This window comes from Polistes dominula, unplaced genomic scaffold (genome assembly GCF_049000335.1).
Source record: "Polistes dominula isolate Pdom_NZ unplaced genomic scaffold, Pdom_raw_medaka contig_49, whole genome shotgun sequence".
In the NCBI taxonomy this organism is placed as follows: Eukaryota; Metazoa; Arthropoda; class Insecta; order Hymenoptera; family Vespidae; genus Polistes; species Polistes dominula.
In genome coordinates, this window is record NW_028300914.1 from 4,437,192 (window position 1) to 4,458,181 (window position 20,990).

Here is a 20,990-nt window from a genome sequence, read left to right on the forward strand (position 1 = left end):
AAAATAAAAATATACTATCGTATAAAATCGGCATAAGATTGTAAAACGATCGCGTGTTGGTAATCGTTTTGACCGTACTTCTTCCGTGCTCACGGAATAATTACAGATGATTCTAAAATCTCGAATTTTCGTTCTAACTTTACATAATTGTATTTTATTATTATTATATGCTCTGATTTTACTAAGATAAATTATCGAAATTAGATTCAGAGAAGAGGAGATCGCGAAAGTGAGAGATGTTGTTGGGTATCGTTATGAAAACGATCTTATTCAATCTCCTTTCTATTTCTTTTTCGTGTGTGTCTCACTAATCCTGTTATTTTATTCCAACCTGATATTCATTTCTACATATAGATATATATACATTATATATTAACTCGAGAAGAAATAATACATATATTTTTATTATGTTCCATACTAAATTTATTCATGAAAATATTGAAAGCGAAATTTATTGGCTTAAATAAAAGGAAGAAAAAAAAAGAAAAGGTATAATTTTAATCTCCTTTCGATTTGATCTCTTTTACTTTTCTTTTTTATTTTTATTTTTTACCTGGTATTTTTTTAGATTCTTCCTTCTCCTATCCAATCGTATTTATCTTCGGATGACACGGTGTCATTCTTGTTACCTTTTATTTTCATTTTTTTTTTCACAAAATCTGACAACCTCTCATTTGTTTGCTTCCTTTTTGTTTCGATTCGATGTCAAAGAATGGGAAACGCAAGAAATAATTTATTTCTTCGATCGTGGAAATTTCATTGCTTTTACTTCGATTCGCATTTTGCACACTTTTGCATGTGGATTGACTAACTAAGACAAACGTGAGATTATCATACATAGGATGTAATTCAAAGGTGAATTGTAACTCGTCCGCGTTGGATACTAAGTGGTAGGGATAAAAGCTATATAAGAGAACGTAAGTCGGCATTGGTTTTATAGTTCAGCTATAAGTTCCTTGTGTTGTGTGTGAATATTATCTAGCTGTTTAAACATGGTAAGTCATAATTTTTAAGTGATAGAGTTATGATCCCTTTTTAAGTAATAACCATTTAACTTTTGTTGGGTAATAATTTATGTTAGTAAGTGTATCATGAGCCATTGAGTTAACAAATTATGCTCTTATTTTAAAAGCAAATTTAACGATAGGATTGTTCTTTTATTTTTATTTTTATATTACATTTTTACATAATATAGCTCTATATTAAAAATTAATTAAAATTACAGAAGGATTACGTATAAAATCATTTTTTGTTAAATTAATAATTCATTTTAATGAGCTTTTAGTAGATATAAACATTAGCATTTGATCTTTATCTAGTTTTCTATAATAGTCATCTAATAAAAATTAATGTAAAATAAACGTGACGTATTGATCATTCTTTTTTTTTTTTAAATTACCAAATTCGTTATATTAACAGCGTAGAAAATTATATTTTTATTTGGTAACATTTATTTCACTCGAGTTAACAATTGTTGGTAATAATACCCTACCGAAATTGTGAAAAATGAAAGTACAGAAAAAGGGAAAGACTTTTACTTACACGTACGTGACCGAATACACTTGTTTATCGGGTGGTGTTCTTCCCCCCTCTGAGAGTATACCCATTCCTGGTATGAGAGCAGTCTATATAAGAGTGGTCCATGTCGGATCTTTGACCCAGAACTTGACGTGCAGTGAAAGTATTCCTGGTACATCTTAACAGGAAAATCACAATGGTGAACAAATTAATAACAGTAAATTATCTTCGTGCTACTGTTAACGAGCGTCATCATTCTTATTTCGAACTTAAAACATTCTAAATTTTATTTGACACATTTGGATTAATATTTTATTATTTTATTTGATTTTTAGAAAATTTATACATTACTTTTCCTATTATTCGTCGTTGCTAACGGTGAAAAGAAAATCAATTTGGAGGATATTGAAAGGGACAATTTGAAAGCTGAAAGTAGATCTAAATCAGATGATAATAAGTATTCCTATAAACCTGAAATAAATCAACAACATTATCAAACTACGACTTATGTTACACCCCAACCAATTCCAAATGTAAGATTAATTAATTAATTAATTATTATTATTATTATTATTATTATTATTATTATTATTATTATTTTATCGTTTATTATTATAACGAGGTATATTAATTATTTTTAGGTACCGCCGGAGGAATACAGGCAACATAATAAATATTCCAATGAAATTATTTATCAACAAAGTAATCAACCTTTACAACAATATCACGAATATCAACAACAAACGCAAAATATTCCAACTATTTATAATTCTGAATCGACAATTTATCAACCTGAAATCAATGTTGGTAATCAAGTGCAAACTTTGCAACAAAAAGTAGTTGGACAAAAGTATGGCAAAAATTCGAACAAAGGTATATTGATCCATATTTTTATTTTTATTTTGATTTAAAATTAGAAATATAATGAAGTAACTTTCTATTGTAGACAATTTTTACATTGATATTCCTATGAGTCAATTGCTATCTTATTACCCACACATTGATTTAAATGGTTTAAATGGTGGAAAAATTCAAGCTTCCCTTCAAGAATTATCTCAAGCTCAACAAATTTCGATTCCCTTTTACACTCCTTATTTGAGCCAGAAACAATTGATCACTCCTGTTAAGACGGCTTATCAAATTTTACCACAATATACCCTGAGGCAACCTATTCCAGTATCAACCACGTTATTCCCTAAGGTAATTATTCATGTTACAAAGTTACAAATCTTATAAAGTATTACAAACAGATTAAAATGTTTCTCGTGATTTATATTACATTAGCAAATCAGCTAATAAGTAATGTCAGAAGTTAAGAAAGAAAAAAATACTATATAAAAAGTATTAACTAGTTAGATATAAAATAACAAAAATTTTTTTAACTCGTTGACTGTCACGTCAATCATCCGCGACAGAAGTTTTTATATCGTTTTAGAATTGTGTGATTAATTCTCGTTTACGTTCGTCAATCTTCGGCACTATGTGAGCACAATTGTTTTCAATCCATTCACATACAAAGATAATTCTGTAGCTTATTATTATTAATTACCATCATAGGCTAAACATTTATTTAACTCACTCGACCATTCGTTAACAATCGCTCCAAATTTTTAATAATGAATATCATTTTATTTATTGAAATAATTATTTTTAAAAAACTCGAGATTACTTCTTAGCCAATATAATACACCGTCTGACAAAAAAACACACTAACAATTTTCTTTTTCTTTTTAAAATATTAACAGTAAATGTAAGTAATACCATTGAATTATAGTTTTCAAAAGGTTCAATATATGCATCGCTAACTTCGAAGAAACCAATCTCACCTCAAGTCTACGAACAGCCAGAGCAGTCGTATTCACAAGGAAATCAATTATTATACACGCAAGCTTACATTACTCAGCCCAAACAGCATAGACTGCAACATCAACAACAACAACAACATTACCAACAACAACAACAACAACAACATGTTTCAACAGTGATAAGCAATCAAGGGAATGCCCTTTATACACAAACGACACCCCTTCAGGCAGATCTTTATGTAAAATCACCAGTTTATGTTCAAGATAACTCACTTCATGGCCAAGTTAATCAATACAATGGTCAAACCGAGCAATCATATATTTCTTCAGTTACGGAACAACTACCAAAGCAAATCTTGCGTGAAGATGAGGAAAGTCAAAGCGTTTCTCAAAATTACGTCAAGGTTCGTTAAATAGAACTTTGGCAATACTGTAATAAATAGTTTCGATAGATATTCCCTAATAGAATGATAAGATTAATCTTGTAGGAATAAAAGTGATTAACTGGAGAAAGCCTGAATGGAACAGTATTTTTGTTATATAACGTGATTTATAGAAAGTTTTAGGTCGGATGTGTGACATCAAGATCAGTTTGGGAATGAAAGATCTTTTTTTAATTAAATAAAGGACATTAAGTGTGCAATTTTTATTTTTGGAATTTTAAAGCTGCTAAAATCAAACAAAATAGCTTTTACTTTCTATAAAATCTTGTAACATGTTAAGAATGTCACGCGACTGCGTAATATATTTCTTTAACTTTTTTTTCATTACGCAATTTTATTATCATAATATATTTTTTTTAAATATTCGTTGCGTTAATTAGAATATGATTTTAACTGTGTATAAATAATAATAACAATACTTTTTAATTAAAAAAATTTAAGTTTTAGGAAATTCATATACTATATATATATATATATACATATTAAAGTAATGAAATAATTTTGTGTTTTAGGTACCGAATGAACCAAATTCAAATTTTGTACCACCGCAAATATCAAATCAGAATTTTAAACCAGACGTTACTCACTTGATACAAGTTTCTTCGAATTCCGAAGAATCGTCTCGAGTTAAAGAACATATTGTTAATTCAGAGCCACGAACTTTACTGGATACGTATGTTCCAAGTAATTTGATAGCTGCACAGGATTCAGGGAGGTAATCTTACATGATAATATTATTAATAATTATATTCTCTTTCGCCATATAAATATAAATTTCTCCGAATACTTTAGATAAGGGGGAAGAATAAGAAAAAAAGATTAATTCAATTTAATTAATATTATATTTCTTTTCTTTTTTTTTCACGTGAAATCGCAGATATCGAGAGAGGCCGTTGCACTTGGAAAGCGGATTTCTACCTTCGAAAAATAATTATGTGCAATACAAGAAACGTAAGACGCAATAATGTTCGTAAGAAGTATACTACCATAGAAAGATACACACACACACACACACGTATATTTACATATATAAACGACTAACGAACGTCAATACATCGGATTTTGATGTTTAACAAAATGTTCGTTTAAAATCTAATGACTTATTTTACCGTTAATTACGACGAACGAAACGAATCATCTTTTAAAAGGTGTTATTTAGTTTCGAAATAAAAAGAAGAAACATCTTATCTAGTCCCTCATCGAAAATCACAATACTTACGTTTAATTTTTGTATTCACTTTACTTACTTGTTTTATATACATATGCGCGTTTTGTTTGAACAAACGAAACGCGTTGTTCTGTTTTTTTCCTTTTTAAATAAAATACAAGAAAACTTATTCTCGTGTTGATTATTTTTATTTAAATAATTTTAGATTTATTGATTTATTTAAATTAATCCTACTAACCTGATAAATAAATACGATACGTTAACAAATATTAATTTAAAGATCGATAATACAAGTGAAATTATTTTTAAATTTCAAAATATTATTAATTTATCTACTTTGTTAATATATTTATTTGAGACTTGTTATTTATGATATACTATTTATTGCTATTAGATTAAATAATTTATAGCAATGTAATATCTATTTAAAATATCAACATAAATTTATGTATATACAAATGATGAACTCGCGTGTAATGGATTGATAATCGAAAACACTTACAATTTAGTAGACACTTAAGATTCATTATAATACATCAATTTAATTTAAATATTACCATATAACAAGACAGATTTTTTTAAATAGCATAATTATTAGATGTTAACGAAATATTAACGAATTGTATGACATTTTTATTTCTCTCGATGCTATCTTAAATATCAAAATTTTTATTGATTTCATTCACATTTTAATGTAAAACGAAAAAAATAACAAGACATAGTAACGGGTAATGAAAAATACAAAAACGTAATCTCATTAATTTTTGCATAATTAAAATATTAATGAATTTTGAATAAGATTTGTTTACGAAATTGTTGAAAGTGGAACGTTCGAAAGGATGATCATAGATAGAAATTAATTAATCGCATTGAAATAACGTTAAAAATAATGAAAGAAATTGTCGTAGTAATAAATAGAAAATCGACAAATTTAATCGATTATTGGGGATTTATCAAATTTGGTAACAGGAAAGTACCGATAATATATTATATTTATGTACATGCAAATTTAATATAATATATATTTATGCGATTGTGGATTATACAAGGATAGCAAGTTTCAACGAGAAAGCGGATACTGTAAAGATGAGTCGTTACTATACCAATTTCTTTTCTATCTTCTGCTTTTGTCCAATATTCAATAATGATAATAAATATATAAAAGTATGATTGACATATCTCTTTGTAATATTTTAAATATACTATAAAAATTATATTTTTTAGTTTGTATTTGATATATTTTTCTTTAAATATTCAAACATTTCGTTCTAATTTCTTGTAAAAATATTTCATTTAAGTTTGCTTCGATGTATTAGAAAAATATAAGTAAAACAATCGAATTATTAATATTTCATTAATCATTTTTAAATAATATTTCTTAAAATTTTTTTTTTCAAATAATTGTTGCCTTTTTGATAATCCTAAAAACTTCCTTTTTTTAAAATATTTTTTATGCACTTTGAACTCGAGATAAGAAAAGGTGATAGAGATATAGTTATACTAACTAAGGTTTCATACAAATTTCCTCTATCTTTTTCTATACTACAATATATAAAAATTTATATCCTCATAATGGATACCCTATTAATTCAAATTGTATAATAGAAAAATATTTTTAATGACTATAATATTAAAATATCTAAAATATTAAAAATCAATCTAACAAAGTACCAAATAATAGCCTACTCATTATAACCTTATATAAAACATATATATATTTTAAATAAAAATATTTAAATTTATCTAATCATAGCTCAAAAGTAATTATTACTAATAATATTAAAATATTTAAATTTATGTAATCGTAGTTCAAAAGTAACTACTAATAATAATATTTTAAATATTTGAAATATCTAAAACAATTGTAATCTGTTTGATATAATAGATACGCTACTGGCAGGTGTCTCTCGCATGTATCGAACGTGAATAGCTCCGTCGTCTTTGCCGAGGTGAAACTATAATGATGGTGTCCTCCTCGCTCACGAAGCGAGGGCATATAAGGTGGGATGCTGTAGCCTCCGCTTCATCAGTATCAAACAAACACACACGTCAAGTCCACCGAGTCAGGTTGAAGTTTGATCATCATGAAGCTAGCTAACATACACGTAAGTACCATACAACTTTTTCATTCATTTTCTACGCTTTTCTTATGGAATAACTACTTCAATGAACATTCTATTAAGTGTTTTCATTCGATAAGTGTTTTCATTCGATACTTTAAATGTATCTTTGTTATGATATGTCACGTCAAGTGTGTGTGTGTGTGTGTACATTTATATATCACACGTGTGACATGTGTGTTTGTAAAATATAATTTTTACACATGTTTTATTAATTATTTTCCATTTATGTGTTGTATAGAATTTTCATTCATATATATTTAAACGAATCATTAACAGAATCAAATACTAAACATATCTCATTCAAGTTTATACCAATAATATCATTCGATTAACATTCTTACATTTTGTATCCGATTTTCTAAATAATTTATATTAATTCATTCGGAGTGTCAATTGTGGTTTATATAAATTTATTTCATATTTATTAGTAAGTTCATTTATTTATTTCCAATGATGTATTTTGTAAAATAATAATACATTCACACACAAACACATTCAATAGGTTTATACAATTTATTTCATATTTATTTGTAAGCTCCTTTATCTATTTCCAATGTTGTAATTAATAAAATAATAACACGTTCTCTAAAACACACAATATGGAAATGACAAAAATTTTATAGAAATTCTCGTATTTTTGCATTTTAGTAGCACAATCAATAGGATGGTCATTATAGTGAAAGTGTATCTCATTTTTTTTATAGTTCCTGATACGTATTAGTTCGTTTTAAAGATAACATCCAGAAATATAGTAAATCTTGAGTAAGTCAGTGAAAGTCCTTGAGAATAGAACGAGGATTCTTTGACACAAATTCGACGATACGTTTTGTTAGGTAACTGTGTAATATCACGAGAGAAGGAAGTTGGAGAAACTCTCTTAACGAATGTTTCATTCGTCGATCGAATGTAAAATTAAAAGAGCCCAGGTGTCAATTCGTTACACGTTTATACACACATTCGATATTTGCAATTCTATCTATCCTTTCTCTTACACAAACGTTAAACACGTAGAAATTTACTATTTACATTAGAAATTATCCACTTTTATTTCTCAATTTGTATTTTAATTTAATATAATCTCTTCGAATTAGTTTCAATTTAATATTGAAATTTTATTATTATTATTATTATTATTATTATTATTATTATTATTATTATTATTATTATTATAAAATTAATAATCTTTTTAATATAGTTCATGATATTATATCGATTAAAAAAGTATATGCAATTCGCATTAATGTTTAATATTTAATTAGAAAATAATAATTATATTTAAAAATTTTTGTTATTTATTAAATATCGTTTACAAATTAATAATTATAAATCAGAATTTTGAATACTTATCGTTTATATACCGGTTTACACGCGGTCAAGAAAGAAAGTAGTGAAAATCGCGAATGTAACGTATGAAACCTGTTCTCTTCACGAGTTGACCTGAACGATGACCCTGAGCAGGATCCGGATGAAGTTCACGTCCTTTCTTTTCAAGGCCACACGAGTAGTATCATTGCCGCAGTACGCGTATCTTAAGAGTATATAATCTCACGTTTAATCTTTAAATGATTTATACCAAACATTTGCGCGATTATAAAGTAACCGAAAGTATATATTGTATTTATATAAATCTGGAAGAGTCTCTTCTACAAAACGCTTACGTATTAAAGTAGTAAAGTCCGGTGAAAGTAAGATTACCATTGGCAGAATATCTTGTGGAGATCGATGACCATCGGCGCTACGTTAAAAGCGTGACGTTTTAATAAGAATTGAGATACTTAAAAGTAAAAATAGTGGGCTGATATAACTGACAGTAATGACTTTTGCACCGTCTGCTTCTTAAAAATAGACTCTTTTTTATTTTTAAATTTAAACTGGAAAGAAATGAAAGAACTTTAATATTCATCCATTACAAAGGGTACTCTTTTGAAATATAAATAGCATTTATATTAATTTTACGAAATAGTTTTTACAACTTATATTATATAAATAAAACTGGAAAAATAATAATTATAAATTAAAAAAAATTATGAGCAATTTAAAAATTGATTGTTGTTGTTTCGGTGAGAATTCTTTTTGATCTATTTTACAACTCTCCTTAGATTAAAAATATACATATTTATTTAAAAATATTGTTATAATTTTTATAGTTTCTGCAAAGAACTCACAATGAAACGTAAGCTGTAGTACAAATAAGATTTTCCTCTTTTTTCTTTTGTAAACATTTACAGGAAATATTTTTTCATAACAGGATCCAAACCATATTTGGGAAGATTATTAAGAACGAGACACCCGTTATATACTTTTCTCCTTTTCCAGATGAGAAACGTTTGTTTTTAAAATAGGAAAGTTAGTTCGTTCAACCAGAATTCCTCGATCTCACGAATTATTAATCGTGCTTTAATATTAATTTTTTCTTCTTTTTCTTATTTTTTCTTTTCCAGGTTCTTTCTTGCCTTCTTCTTGGATCGGTTATCTTATCGGATTGTGCGAAAAAGAATTTGGAAGAAAGCCAACATAAATTGGACGAGAGAAAAGGGAACGATTCGTTATTTGTTCCAAAAATTGTTCATGGGAGGGAGGAAAAAGTTGAAGATCGTTTGAACGATGATCCTGATGATCCACCCGAGGAAGAATTTCCAATTTTACCACCGTTGATACTTTTAGATTTTAATAACGATACTATAGACGCTAACAAGACTGGCGAAGAAAAATCTAAACGAACTGTCGACAATGGACTGGGTTATGGATTTGAAAAAAATTCATTGTTTTCGGGAAAGACCAATTATTATTTTCCTGCTGGTAAAACAGGAACAACAGTTAGCATTGAGGAATCGATAAGTCCATTTCTACCGAGAACAATAATCGAAAAATATGTCCCAAATAATTCAAATCAAAACGAGAATAATGCGTTTTTCAATTTACGAACATCTCAAATAAATTATGTACCCAGTACGAAACTTCAAAAGGCTTCAAATTATTACGATACGTATGATACAAATTATCGAACAAAAAATGGAAGATTGCAACCATCCTCCACTCCAAGTTCTATATCATCAACTACCCAACGACCACAAAATCATTTCGATTTAAAGTCCTCTAGTTATTTGCTATCAAATTTGAATATTCCCTCTTATCAAGGAACCACCAACATTAATACAGATATTAATGGACAAAGTGGAAATATATTTCGTCCAACTGTCCAAACATATGTTGAACGAGGTCAAAATGTATTTCAACCATCGATACCTGCTAAAGCTACTTCACAAATCGATGATTCGCAAATATTTAAAGTAGACTATACTGATCATCGATCAATTGGACAAGCAAATCCTAATCATTTTGGATTAAAACAAAATCATTTTCGAATATTACCTTATCTTAGTCAATCCCAGGATAGAAATCAAGCTGTTAATTATAACAACGTTCATACTCAGACTTACAATGATCCAAGACAAAGTCAAACAGTTTCAACAACTCCAAATTCATTGGAAACTAACTCACAAAATTATCGATACATTTTAAATCCAAATCAGCAGTACTACGATGGACAAGGACAACATTTCAGAGTAGCATCTCATGAACCTTTGGTTTCTAATATTCCAGATTTTAGTAAAGATAGAAATCAATATCACAGTTATGTTGAACAACGACAAAACGATCGAGCAATATTTACAACACCGAGTCCACAAACAAATTACGAATACGTTCAAAATCCTACCACTCAAGCAAATCTTCCAAGATATACGATTGAAAATGGTGTACGATACCAGAATAAAATTTTCTGGAAGTATCCAGATGGTCGAATTTCTCATGAACCGCCAGCAACTTACGTCGAAACTTACACCGAAGATTCAACTGCCAGTCCACAAATTTCCAAAATTCATGAAACTTATGTCGAGACAGATCCATCAACAGAATACAGTGTTCGTGCACAAGGTCCAATACAATTTCCAATAGCACCAGAAATATCATCACAACAGAGTCAATTCGTATCATCTGAATCATTGTCTTCGAATTTGTCACATCAACAGGCATATAGAATTGGTTATCAAAATTTAGTTAGCCAAAGACCGAACGTATTACTTGCGCAAAAAGCAAAAATGGAATATATAACATCGACAGCACCCTCATTTGTAAGCACAACATCTTTTTCGACTACCAGAAGGCCAATATTTTCGACTAAAAAGAAACAGGATCGTAATAATTTATCATCGAGTTATACAACCACAGCACGACCAGTTTCAAGATACATGGTAAATGGACCGAACGCTGAATACGTCGATTCTACGGAATCTACCTTAAAACTAAAACCAGGTGAGTTGACAGCTCACGTTTTAGCACGATATAAGCCAAGACTTCAAAATTATTTGAAAAAAATCTTTACAGCTAATCAAGATACGGGAAATAAAGGGAAACAACAAAGTAACAAGAATCTCAACGATTATAACAATCTTCAATATTCTGATCTTTTGAGCTATAATCCATCGATATCCCAATACATCAAAGACCCATCATCAATATTAAACGTCCGACCAACTTTCGTGCAGGCTGGAAACTCATTAGTACCTGTCATCATCCTCAGAGTAGATGGTGTACCACCAGTTCAACCTAAAACTACATCCAATATTAATTTGAAAGCACTTCTTCAAGAATATTTAATACAATACGCTAACAGTATAAAGGAATTAGCTCAACCAACTAATTACGAATTAGGTATTGAACAATTTAGTCAAACACAACGTACCATACAAGCTGGTAATCGTTTATTACAGTTAGCACGACAAACACAAAACGAGAACATCGAATCTTCATCCCCGACAACTTTTATATCAGATTCTTACTCTGGTCCGAATAATTACGAAGAAAATGTATTTTTAACTGGAGAAGAAACTCGTCCAATTGGTAAATTCGGTGATCGTACCAACGTAAGACCAAAAACTAAAAGCGTACAAATAATAGATGATCAGAAATTTACGAATTATAATGTTAAAAGTTAAAAATTGTGTCTTAACAAAATAATTATCCTGTCATAGTTCTTATTATCATATTTTTGAAAAGAACTATTGATAGAGATATGATTTAACGGAATATAATAATTTCCGTGTTGGTGCATAAAACATTATGGAATATATCGTTCATTATTAGATTTTACTTTGATTTAGTATTTAATAACGGGATTGTGCAATATGGCCTATATTCGCGTATGAAAAAAAATCTACATATTACTATATATACATTTATATGTATATGTATGCAATTTATTGATAGTTAATCTAACAATCAACGTCTCCTATAATCAAACCAAATGACGAATACAGGCCAATACTTAAATATTTGATGTACCTGTTTATTGATTTACGAAACCACGAACATTTGTTCGACGAATTTACATTATCTAATCGAAGTAACATTCTCTTTTCCTTGAAGACACTTTCAATATAGAAAAAGAAGAATATGTTATACACTAAACAGCGTCACTTCGAAAAGGTACCTTGTAAAACTTAGCTTGTATTTATGATGATGATGATGATGATGATGATGATGATGGTTTCATTTATAAGATAAGACTTTGTGTATGTTCAGAATTATTATCTTGTTATAAGGAAAGTACATTTTTTTATTCGTGAAAGTCACACCTCTCTTATAATCTTTCTATTCACTTAACGTTAATAATTGCATGCGTATGAAAGGGACATGATTGAGAGATTATAGTAAATATTATATTAAAATATCATTAGGAAACCATATTTGGTGTTAATTAAAAATATATTCGTAAAAATGATTATAATTTAAAATCCTTTTAATTGAATTAATAATAAATGAAATAATGAAAAAATAATTAATAAAATTAAGGTGAATATTTTATTATTAAATTTCCAATATTTTGTTATTCTTAATTGCGTATTCATAAACATTGTAGGAAAATAATTTTTATAAATATTTGTAAAATTTCTAATTAATCATAAACATAATAAAGATAACAGACTATAACCGTATTTGGTTTATCTTATAATTGTGTTTAAAATTATTCAATAAAAATAGTGCGTGGATGGATAATTAAGAATCTTGATAAATTAAATTATTCTTAACTGCGTTTTTATCGTCTATCAAAGAGTCAACTAATTATCATTAATTGTTCGACGAGAAGTAAAAGAAAGAAATAAATAAAAAGAAAGAAGAAGAAATGGTCCAAAGTGATTGGTCGATCTTTAATTCCATGTTTTCACAATAGCAAGTGAGCAGCGAGCTACCGATGATATCTTTTGCAATCTAAAGAAGAACAAATTAACTAAAAGCAATTAGGCAGGTAGATGTTGTATCAAAATCGGAAAAGTAAATGCACGTGTGAGCAAGTTTCACACAAACGAGATGAGAGTACTACCGTATCTATAACTACACTAAAAACTATTAAAAATCCTTTCCATCTTGTAAAACGTGTTGTATCGTGAGGAACGCGTACATCGAGCATAATGCGTGTGTTTTAGAGCGCATAAAACTATTAGTCGAAAAAATATTGACCATTTAACTGCCACTAAATTTTCTTTCCACATTTATATTTTATTTTACACATTTAGAAATATCTTCGATAATTATATTTAACATAACGAAACATTTTAATAGAATACTATGAAATTTAGGTACGAAAAAAAGAAAAAGTAAAAAAAAAGAAATTTTCCTCGTTTGTAATTAATATAAAAATTGCATACTTTTTGTATTTCCGCAAGAAACATATATGAGATTTCTTTTCAACTTGTTCGGTTAATAACGTCTCGGTATCAAAGACCACCTATTTTCGATCTTATTTCCGTACTATTATAATATATGGTTTTATTTTTTATTTTATAAAGATACCATAAATGTTTAGTTGTAGTATCCTGTATAATATAATAGGAATCGGACAACATTTTTCCTTTGCACGGTCGCGTGTCGCGAATGAAAGTATCCTTCTCTGTGTACGATGCTTCTACGTAGGATAATATTTAGAACGATATTTTTCACTTGGTTACCAGAGTGTATAAAGAAAATCGCATATCTACTATGTTGCTCAGTTCTCGTGTGGAGCTTTACCTCGAAGGGTCTTTCTTATTTTTCTCGTGTGTCCAATAGTTTCATTATTTTCGGACAAGTTAACATCGATTTTTGTATTCGGATTATTTTGTGATAAGAGCCACAATTTGTCAAGTTTTCGTTTGATATCATCTTTTTAATGGAAAGAAGCTACCAAGGAAGATCTTAGGGAAATGTTTTTATATTACGTAAGTAAATAATTTTTTTATATTTTCTTGTTTTCAAAAAGTCCATTGTATTCACGTGATTATCTCATTGGTTATTTCTGATAAGATTAAATTCAAATAAAGTATTATTAAATAAAAATAATATTATTTTTAATATTTAATTTTATTTGAAAATTATTTCCAGGAAAAAGTTTTATTAAATAAATAAGATATTATTTGGAATTGAAATGACACAGAGAACGTTGATAATTGACTTTCTAAAGATTAATGAACATACCACTGAAGTAATTTCATTCATCTCTCTAAAAATAATTGTTAATTGAAATAAGACTTGTATTCGTTTATAAAATACGTAAACGCGAGTGAAAACGGCTTGTAATTATATATCAAAGTGACGATTTCTTGGAAAAATGTAATAAAAATGAAAAAAAAAAAACATAAAAAATAAGCAAAAAAATAGAAAGAAATGTAGATAAATTTGAGAAAATATTATTTCGAGATATATACATATATTCCACGCTTTCGGAAATCATGCTAGGTGTACTACGTAGAAAGTTGTTACACGTATATTTCTATTTTTTTTTCTCTCGGTAATCTAATTTGTAAGAAATGAACATTACCTTTGCGAAATGAATTCTTATGTTCGTAAATTGGTAGGAAAGTCTAAAGAAAGATTTGCTCCTGTGCACATCCAGTACTTGAATACATACAACACGCACTCTGCTTTTGTACATTTTTACTTTTAGAGTCTTCTTTTATTTTTCTGGGTCAAAACCTTGGACTTTCCACTAATTCTTGTATATAAGATATCATCGTTCCATTGAATTATTATTCTAACGTACTTTCTTCTTTAGTTTCATTTTTTTTTATTTTAATTGTGAATTTTTATTCACGTTCATTCATGCAACGAAAGGTTACATCATTTTACTCCTACGCAAAGGTTAAATGATCCTTTTTTCTCATTCTTTAATTTTGAATTCAAATACTGCATTCAATTGTCATTGTTTATCTTTAATTGTTGATTATTATATAAAAAAAATTATTTTATTTGTTATTGGATATTTCTTATAATTAATTGCAGTACATTTGTTAACATTGTTATCGTTTAATTTTAATTACAAAAATTTCTGTTTCTAAACAGATCATTGTATTGTTCCTGTGTTGGCCAAATGCAAGAGGATCTGACAACGCGGAATCTCAAGATGAAACAATTTTCGATCAGCTTGCAACAGCTTCTGAAAATATTCGGACATTTGTTAAAACAGTCCCACCACTGATCGATACTTCGATCAATTATGAAAACTCAAACGGTTTTATACCGATGACACCACCCACTATTACACAAAGTTATCAACAACAAATTGAATTTGTCACTGCTACTACATTGAATCCGAGAAACGTGTACAACGATCAAGAAAATTCATCAACACCAGCAGAATTTATAATCAATGTTAGTAGCAATATTCAGAAAGACAAGGAAAATCTTGAAAATGATTTAGTTCATTCGCCGGAAGCAAGAATCTTTCTAGATTTACCTCATTCAGGTACGAATCGTAGATCATTTGAATTTCAAGACGATCAAAATACCTTTGAATTATTAAAAGTTCACAATGATACTCCAGCAATAGCTAATTACAATGATTTTTACGAATACATAGATGATTTAAGTGAATCCGATGACACCGAGACTGACAATTCGTCGAGTAACGAAAGTAAAAGGGATCGAAGAAAGAGAATTAATAGTTATGCGACGAGTTATAGTACCATGAATGAACAAAGTGCTAAGACTGAAGAAAACGTTTATGATCGCTATCATTCTTACGGTGCTACGAAGGATGAGAAACGAACGATTCAAAAACCAGAGAAAGTAACGAGTAATTACCATCAGCGGAATACCGTGAACTATAACGGTCATGGGCAGAGTACTACGACCAGGCAAAAAACAATTGAGACATCGACCTCATCAAGGACGAACTACGAGGACGATGATTCTAGTAGAAAGAGTGGAAATTATTATGATAGTTCATCATCTAAAAATCGGCATAAATTCATGAAACCTGTAGTGGTTGCTGATCCCAACCATTATAAGATTGAATTAAATTTTGATAGACAATCATCGAGTAATTCTCAGACTCCTGTTAAAACTGATAATCATTTTAAAGATTCCGATGCGATTGTTGGTGAATCATCGAATATTTATAATAGATATCGTCAGGAAGCAAAAGGACGTAGTTACGATCGAGATGATTCTAATGATGATTCAAATGATAGTTTAGATTATATGGATTATATGGAGAAACCTAGGAGAGTTAATAAAAGTAAAAGACGACCATACAACGTAGAATCATCCAGAAGATTACCGAAGGAACATCGAACGGTTACTGAGGATAGTATGGAGACCGAAAGTTACAGGAAACGACCTAGCTTAACAAGATCGAAACCCCATCGACAACGTGGACAATCAACGGCTTGGATCGATGATGATAGGAATCGTTACGAGGATGATAGTACCGAGGAAAGAGTTCAAGAATCTAAAATGCGTGCATCACAAATGAGACATCAAAAATTGCAAAAACAGCAGAATGTGAAATCTACGTCAAATAGCGGATGGAGACAGTTAGGACCGAATATTGAAATTTCTCATTCAAATGGTATTGAGATTAGTCCAACGGAAAAATCAAATCTCGTAATACCAGTTGGTCTTATGTCAATAGCAAACTTTGATCATGCTACTGCACTTGGTAACAGTCAAGGATTCGACGTTTCTAATGTGGTTTATCAAAACCTTGTAACACCTACACCAATTGGTACAGTTAGCACAGCTAATACACCGCTTCTTGGTTCGCATCAATCAACCGTTGGTCAGAACATAGTAACAGCATCTAACGTGCCAAGGACTTTAACGAATTTACCAAATATACAGAACGTTGGAATACCTACGGCAATACCGGATATCATCGTTGGTCAAAATAGTTTCCAAAATCCTGCGCATACTGTGCTCGTTCCACAACAAACAAATTTTCCTAACAAAATTACATCAAATTCGAATGCTCAGTATGTTTCCAGTACTATAACTCCAATATTCGCTGTCACGACTAGACTAAATCCAACTTTGCAAAATGTACGTGTTCAAAACCTACCAAATAACGTTACTCCACGACCCGCTTTTGTTACTACCAGTCCTACTTCTAATTTACAACAAATCACAGTGAATCAAATGCAACAACAAGGGATTTCACATTTGTTTGTTCCACAATCGACCATTCAAACCTTACCTAATCTTCTTCAAGCACCGGCACAGACCAATCCTGAATATAACATACAAGTTAATCCCCATGGACTTCAAGGCCAAAATGTTATCTCTCAAGGCAGCTTTCAAATTCCTAATTATCCTATACATACCGCTACAACACCATCTCCTCAATCTACACCGGTAACGAGAGTTAATCTCATCACGGCAGATTCGCAAAGCAAAAAGACTTTTATTCCCGCCTCGGGTGGAAATATTTTAGCTTCCGCAAGTTATTCGGTTGGACAAAATTCACAAGTGCAATCCAACGATAATAATTATGCATCCCAAATTAATTTTAGACCAATATCACAAGATAATTCATATCGAGTCGTAAAAGACGACAATAACATGTCGAAAACAAAGACTTACTTACAAACTGCAAGCTTAGTACCTTTTTATCATCCAGTTCCTCCACTAGATGACACAAGTCTGAACCAACAAGCATCCCAAAACGTTCATAATATGAATTTCCTTTTACCACGATTACAAGAACAAAATGCGCAGTATCAAAACGTTTTACACCAATTACAATTGCAATTGCAGCAAGGTCAAGCTATAAGAAATAATAAATACACAAATTATCCTTATCAAACCACCGATACGGTTGGCAGTCAAACGATAAGTAGCGTTAATGTGGTCAATGCACCACAGGAAAACAATTTTGCACATCTTCCAAAAGTTGGGGCTAAAAATGTTGAAATTATGAACCCAAATATTAGACCAAGTCCAGTTGACACTAGTATAGTACATCCTCTTCAAACTCTTCATTATCCTATTATAACAACACCAATACCAATTGTAACTTCAACACCGATATCATTGATAACACCTTCACCAAGTTACATAGAATCTGTAGCAGAAATTGGAACCAAATCAAATCACCCAAGTACTTCAACGATTGACATGAAGACATCACAAAATCAAGAAAAACCAATATTTAATCCGATCAATTTTGTTCCTAACACTGACGTAATTAAAAATCAAAATGTTCTCAACAGTAAACTGCAAAATCACGATTCACTTCAGCAGCCCTTGAACTTGGTCCCAATGATGCCAGAAGGAAATTTTTATAAACCAACATTCGCAGCCCAAAGTGAACTATTAACAAAGCCCAAATTAACGACTGATTTAGAAAAATATGCTGAGGAAATGTTTAAGGAATCATTGAGAACAATTTATAATTCACAAAAATGGAACAACGATAGAAAAGTTCAATCGACGAATAATCAAACTCACGTCGAACCGAACGATATCGCAGCATTGAAAAATGAATTGATGAGATTGAAAGCAACATTGCCAGATACTACAAGACAGAATAAAGAAATACTTGAAGCTTATCAGAGCGAGAATAAAATCCGAACGACCGAAGCGAGCAAATTAGCGAGTCCTGGAAACGATCAGAACAAACCAGACCCATTGTTAGCAACTTTAGAAGAATTGCTAAAAACACAGCCAACAGAACCCACACACACACGTCATGGACACCGACACAAACATAATCGTAAACGACCGTACTCATCAAATACAAAACATTTGAGAGATTTTTTAACACCCCCGAAACCAAATTCGTTCCATCCGACAAGTCATTTTCATGAAAAACCTAGCAAGAAGAGACCAGGCTCATCCCTACCGAGATTTAATCACCATAGTCATAGTCATAGTCACTTCGAAGGTCCTAGACATAGCAAACCAAATGCACTAAACTCAAAACCGATTGGTCCGGAAGGATCAGCTAGTAACATTGATGGAGTACGCGTAAATCGTCCTAGTTATTCCGATTTTAGGAAACCCTCATCGACCGATGATTATCCAACATTTACAACATCAGCACCAACTCCTGATGACATCAGTAAGTTCCTTAAAGAACTTAGATCATCGAGTAGCAGCACTGAAAGTAACAAATATGATGTTAATCATCCTAGAATGCATAATCTTCTTGCTTTGTTGATGAAGAACAAACAATTGCCACCTGGCAATAAACCTAATTATTTTCGTAATAGGGATCAATTACGTCAATATTTTGAAGACGAGAAACGAAGGTTACAGGAACAATTTTACAACGATACTTTGAGAAGCTATTTGGACAAAAATTCTGACGATATTTCTTCGCGTATGTTGCCTAGGTCAAGTAACGTTGATTCTAATGGTGCCGCGTAAATTTAATGAAAAATTTACTAGGTGAGAAATCAAATTAGTCGATTCCTGTAATTACGATGTCATATTTATTACGACAACGACTATTGCAACGGCTTGTACTCGTGTACAAATAATATTCCTAGAATTAAGTAGTTAAAATATGTTATCTGTATAATAAAACAGTTAATATCTTTTTTTATAAATTATTATAACATAAAATGGATTCAGGGAATAATCAAAATTAAACCTCGATCGGGATTTTTTTTTCTTTTTTTTTTTTCTAGTGACACGCACACAGTTCATAATTTCTCAATCAAAATATCTTCGTGCTTATTTATGAGCAATTCTTTAATTATAGGAATATACGTATAAAAAAAAAACGATAATATCGTTATTGTAAATATTAATGTAAGACAAGTAAAAATGATTAAATTTCACATAATTTATATAGAAAAAAATATATTATTTACTATTTGGGTGTGTGTGTGTTAGTGTGTGTTAACAAATCATTTTCCTACCCGCCGTTCCGCATTAAAAGAAAACTAATTTTCTGGTTTGTATCTGTGAGATTTTCTTAACCGCAAAATTTGTTTCGTAATAGTTACAAGTTAACGTCAATTTCCTAATCTGCGATCATATTCAAGAAATTGATTTAGCGATATTTTTCTATATGTAAACAACATATTTGCATACATCAATTGGATTTGCACGGAAGGCTCGTGTTGATGAATATATTTATTACAAATAAAATAGTTTATAAAGTCAGCTGAATCTTTCTGAGCAACCTAAATTATAATACCTATACATTCAAGTAATGTACGCAATCATGAGGAAGTTGATGAAGAGCTCATAAAACAGATAACTCAGATTCCAGTCTCGTTGATCGTGACATTTTCATGGTACAATTTTTATCTGGACTTCTTCATGCATACAAATTATAAACCTAACATAAATATTTTTCTAATCAAGCATAGAGTTGACGGATAACCAAATAAATGTGTATATTAATAAAATGAAAGTTACTTTTGAATATTAAATTAAGTTGTCTAGAAAATTTATTCCGAATAACAGTTACATCGAAATAATAATATTAATATATAGAAAATAAGAAATTTATAATGATTTATTTCCTTCTTAGGAACATTTTCCGATTTGATGTACATTATATGAAGGTAATAAAATTATTAAAGCGTGTCCCATTTGACGTGCATCGAGGCATTAAATCCGCTTCCTGCGGCAGTGAAGGAACTATAATGTAATGTCTATGATT

General features: G+C 29.9%; 3 protein-coding genes across 4 annotated transcripts; all 3 read left to right on the plus strand.

Annotated features, from left to right (window-relative positions):
• The first annotated feature begins 897 nt into the window (after nucleotides 1-897).
• Nucleotides 898-5,103, plus strand: LOC107065079 (uncharacterized). Its single transcript, XM_015318397.2, has 7 exons — nucleotides 898-995; nucleotides 1,854-2,051; nucleotides 2,160-2,391; nucleotides 2,465-2,718; nucleotides 3,293-3,727; nucleotides 4,279-4,481; nucleotides 4,644-5,103. Exons 1-7 carry the CDS (start codon nucleotides 993-995, stop codon nucleotides 4,729-4,731), a joined length of 1,413 nt encoding a protein of 470 aa, XP_015173883.2. The 5' UTR covers nucleotides 898-992; the 3' UTR covers nucleotides 4,732-5,103.
• A 1,780-nt stretch (nucleotides 5,104-6,883) lies between these two features.
• On the plus strand, nucleotides 6,884-13,053 carry LOC107065063 (uncharacterized). 2 transcript variants are annotated; one of them, XM_015318376.2, is made up of 3 exons: nucleotides 6,884-7,039; nucleotides 9,499-11,371; nucleotides 11,444-13,053. In XM_015318376.2, exons 1-3 carry the CDS (start codon nucleotides 7,019-7,021, stop codon nucleotides 12,052-12,054), a joined length of 2,505 nt encoding a protein of 834 aa, XP_015173862.2. In that variant the 5' UTR covers nucleotides 6,884-7,018; the 3' UTR covers nucleotides 12,055-13,053. The 2 variants fall into 2 exon arrangements, with proteins under 2 accessions (XP_015173862.2, XP_015173861.2); XM_015318375.2 differs by having other exon boundaries at nucleotides 9,499-13,053.
• Nucleotides 13,054-15,406: 2,353 nt separating this feature from the next.
• LOC107064928 (uncharacterized) lies at nucleotides 15,407-20,817 on the plus strand (the record flags this gene model as incomplete). Its single annotated transcript, XM_015318126.2, has 1 exon — nucleotides 15,407-20,817. A coding segment is annotated over one exon (4,335 nt), but the record flags the coding sequence as incomplete, so codon positions are not given.
• Nucleotides 20,818-20,990: the final 173 nt, after the last annotated feature.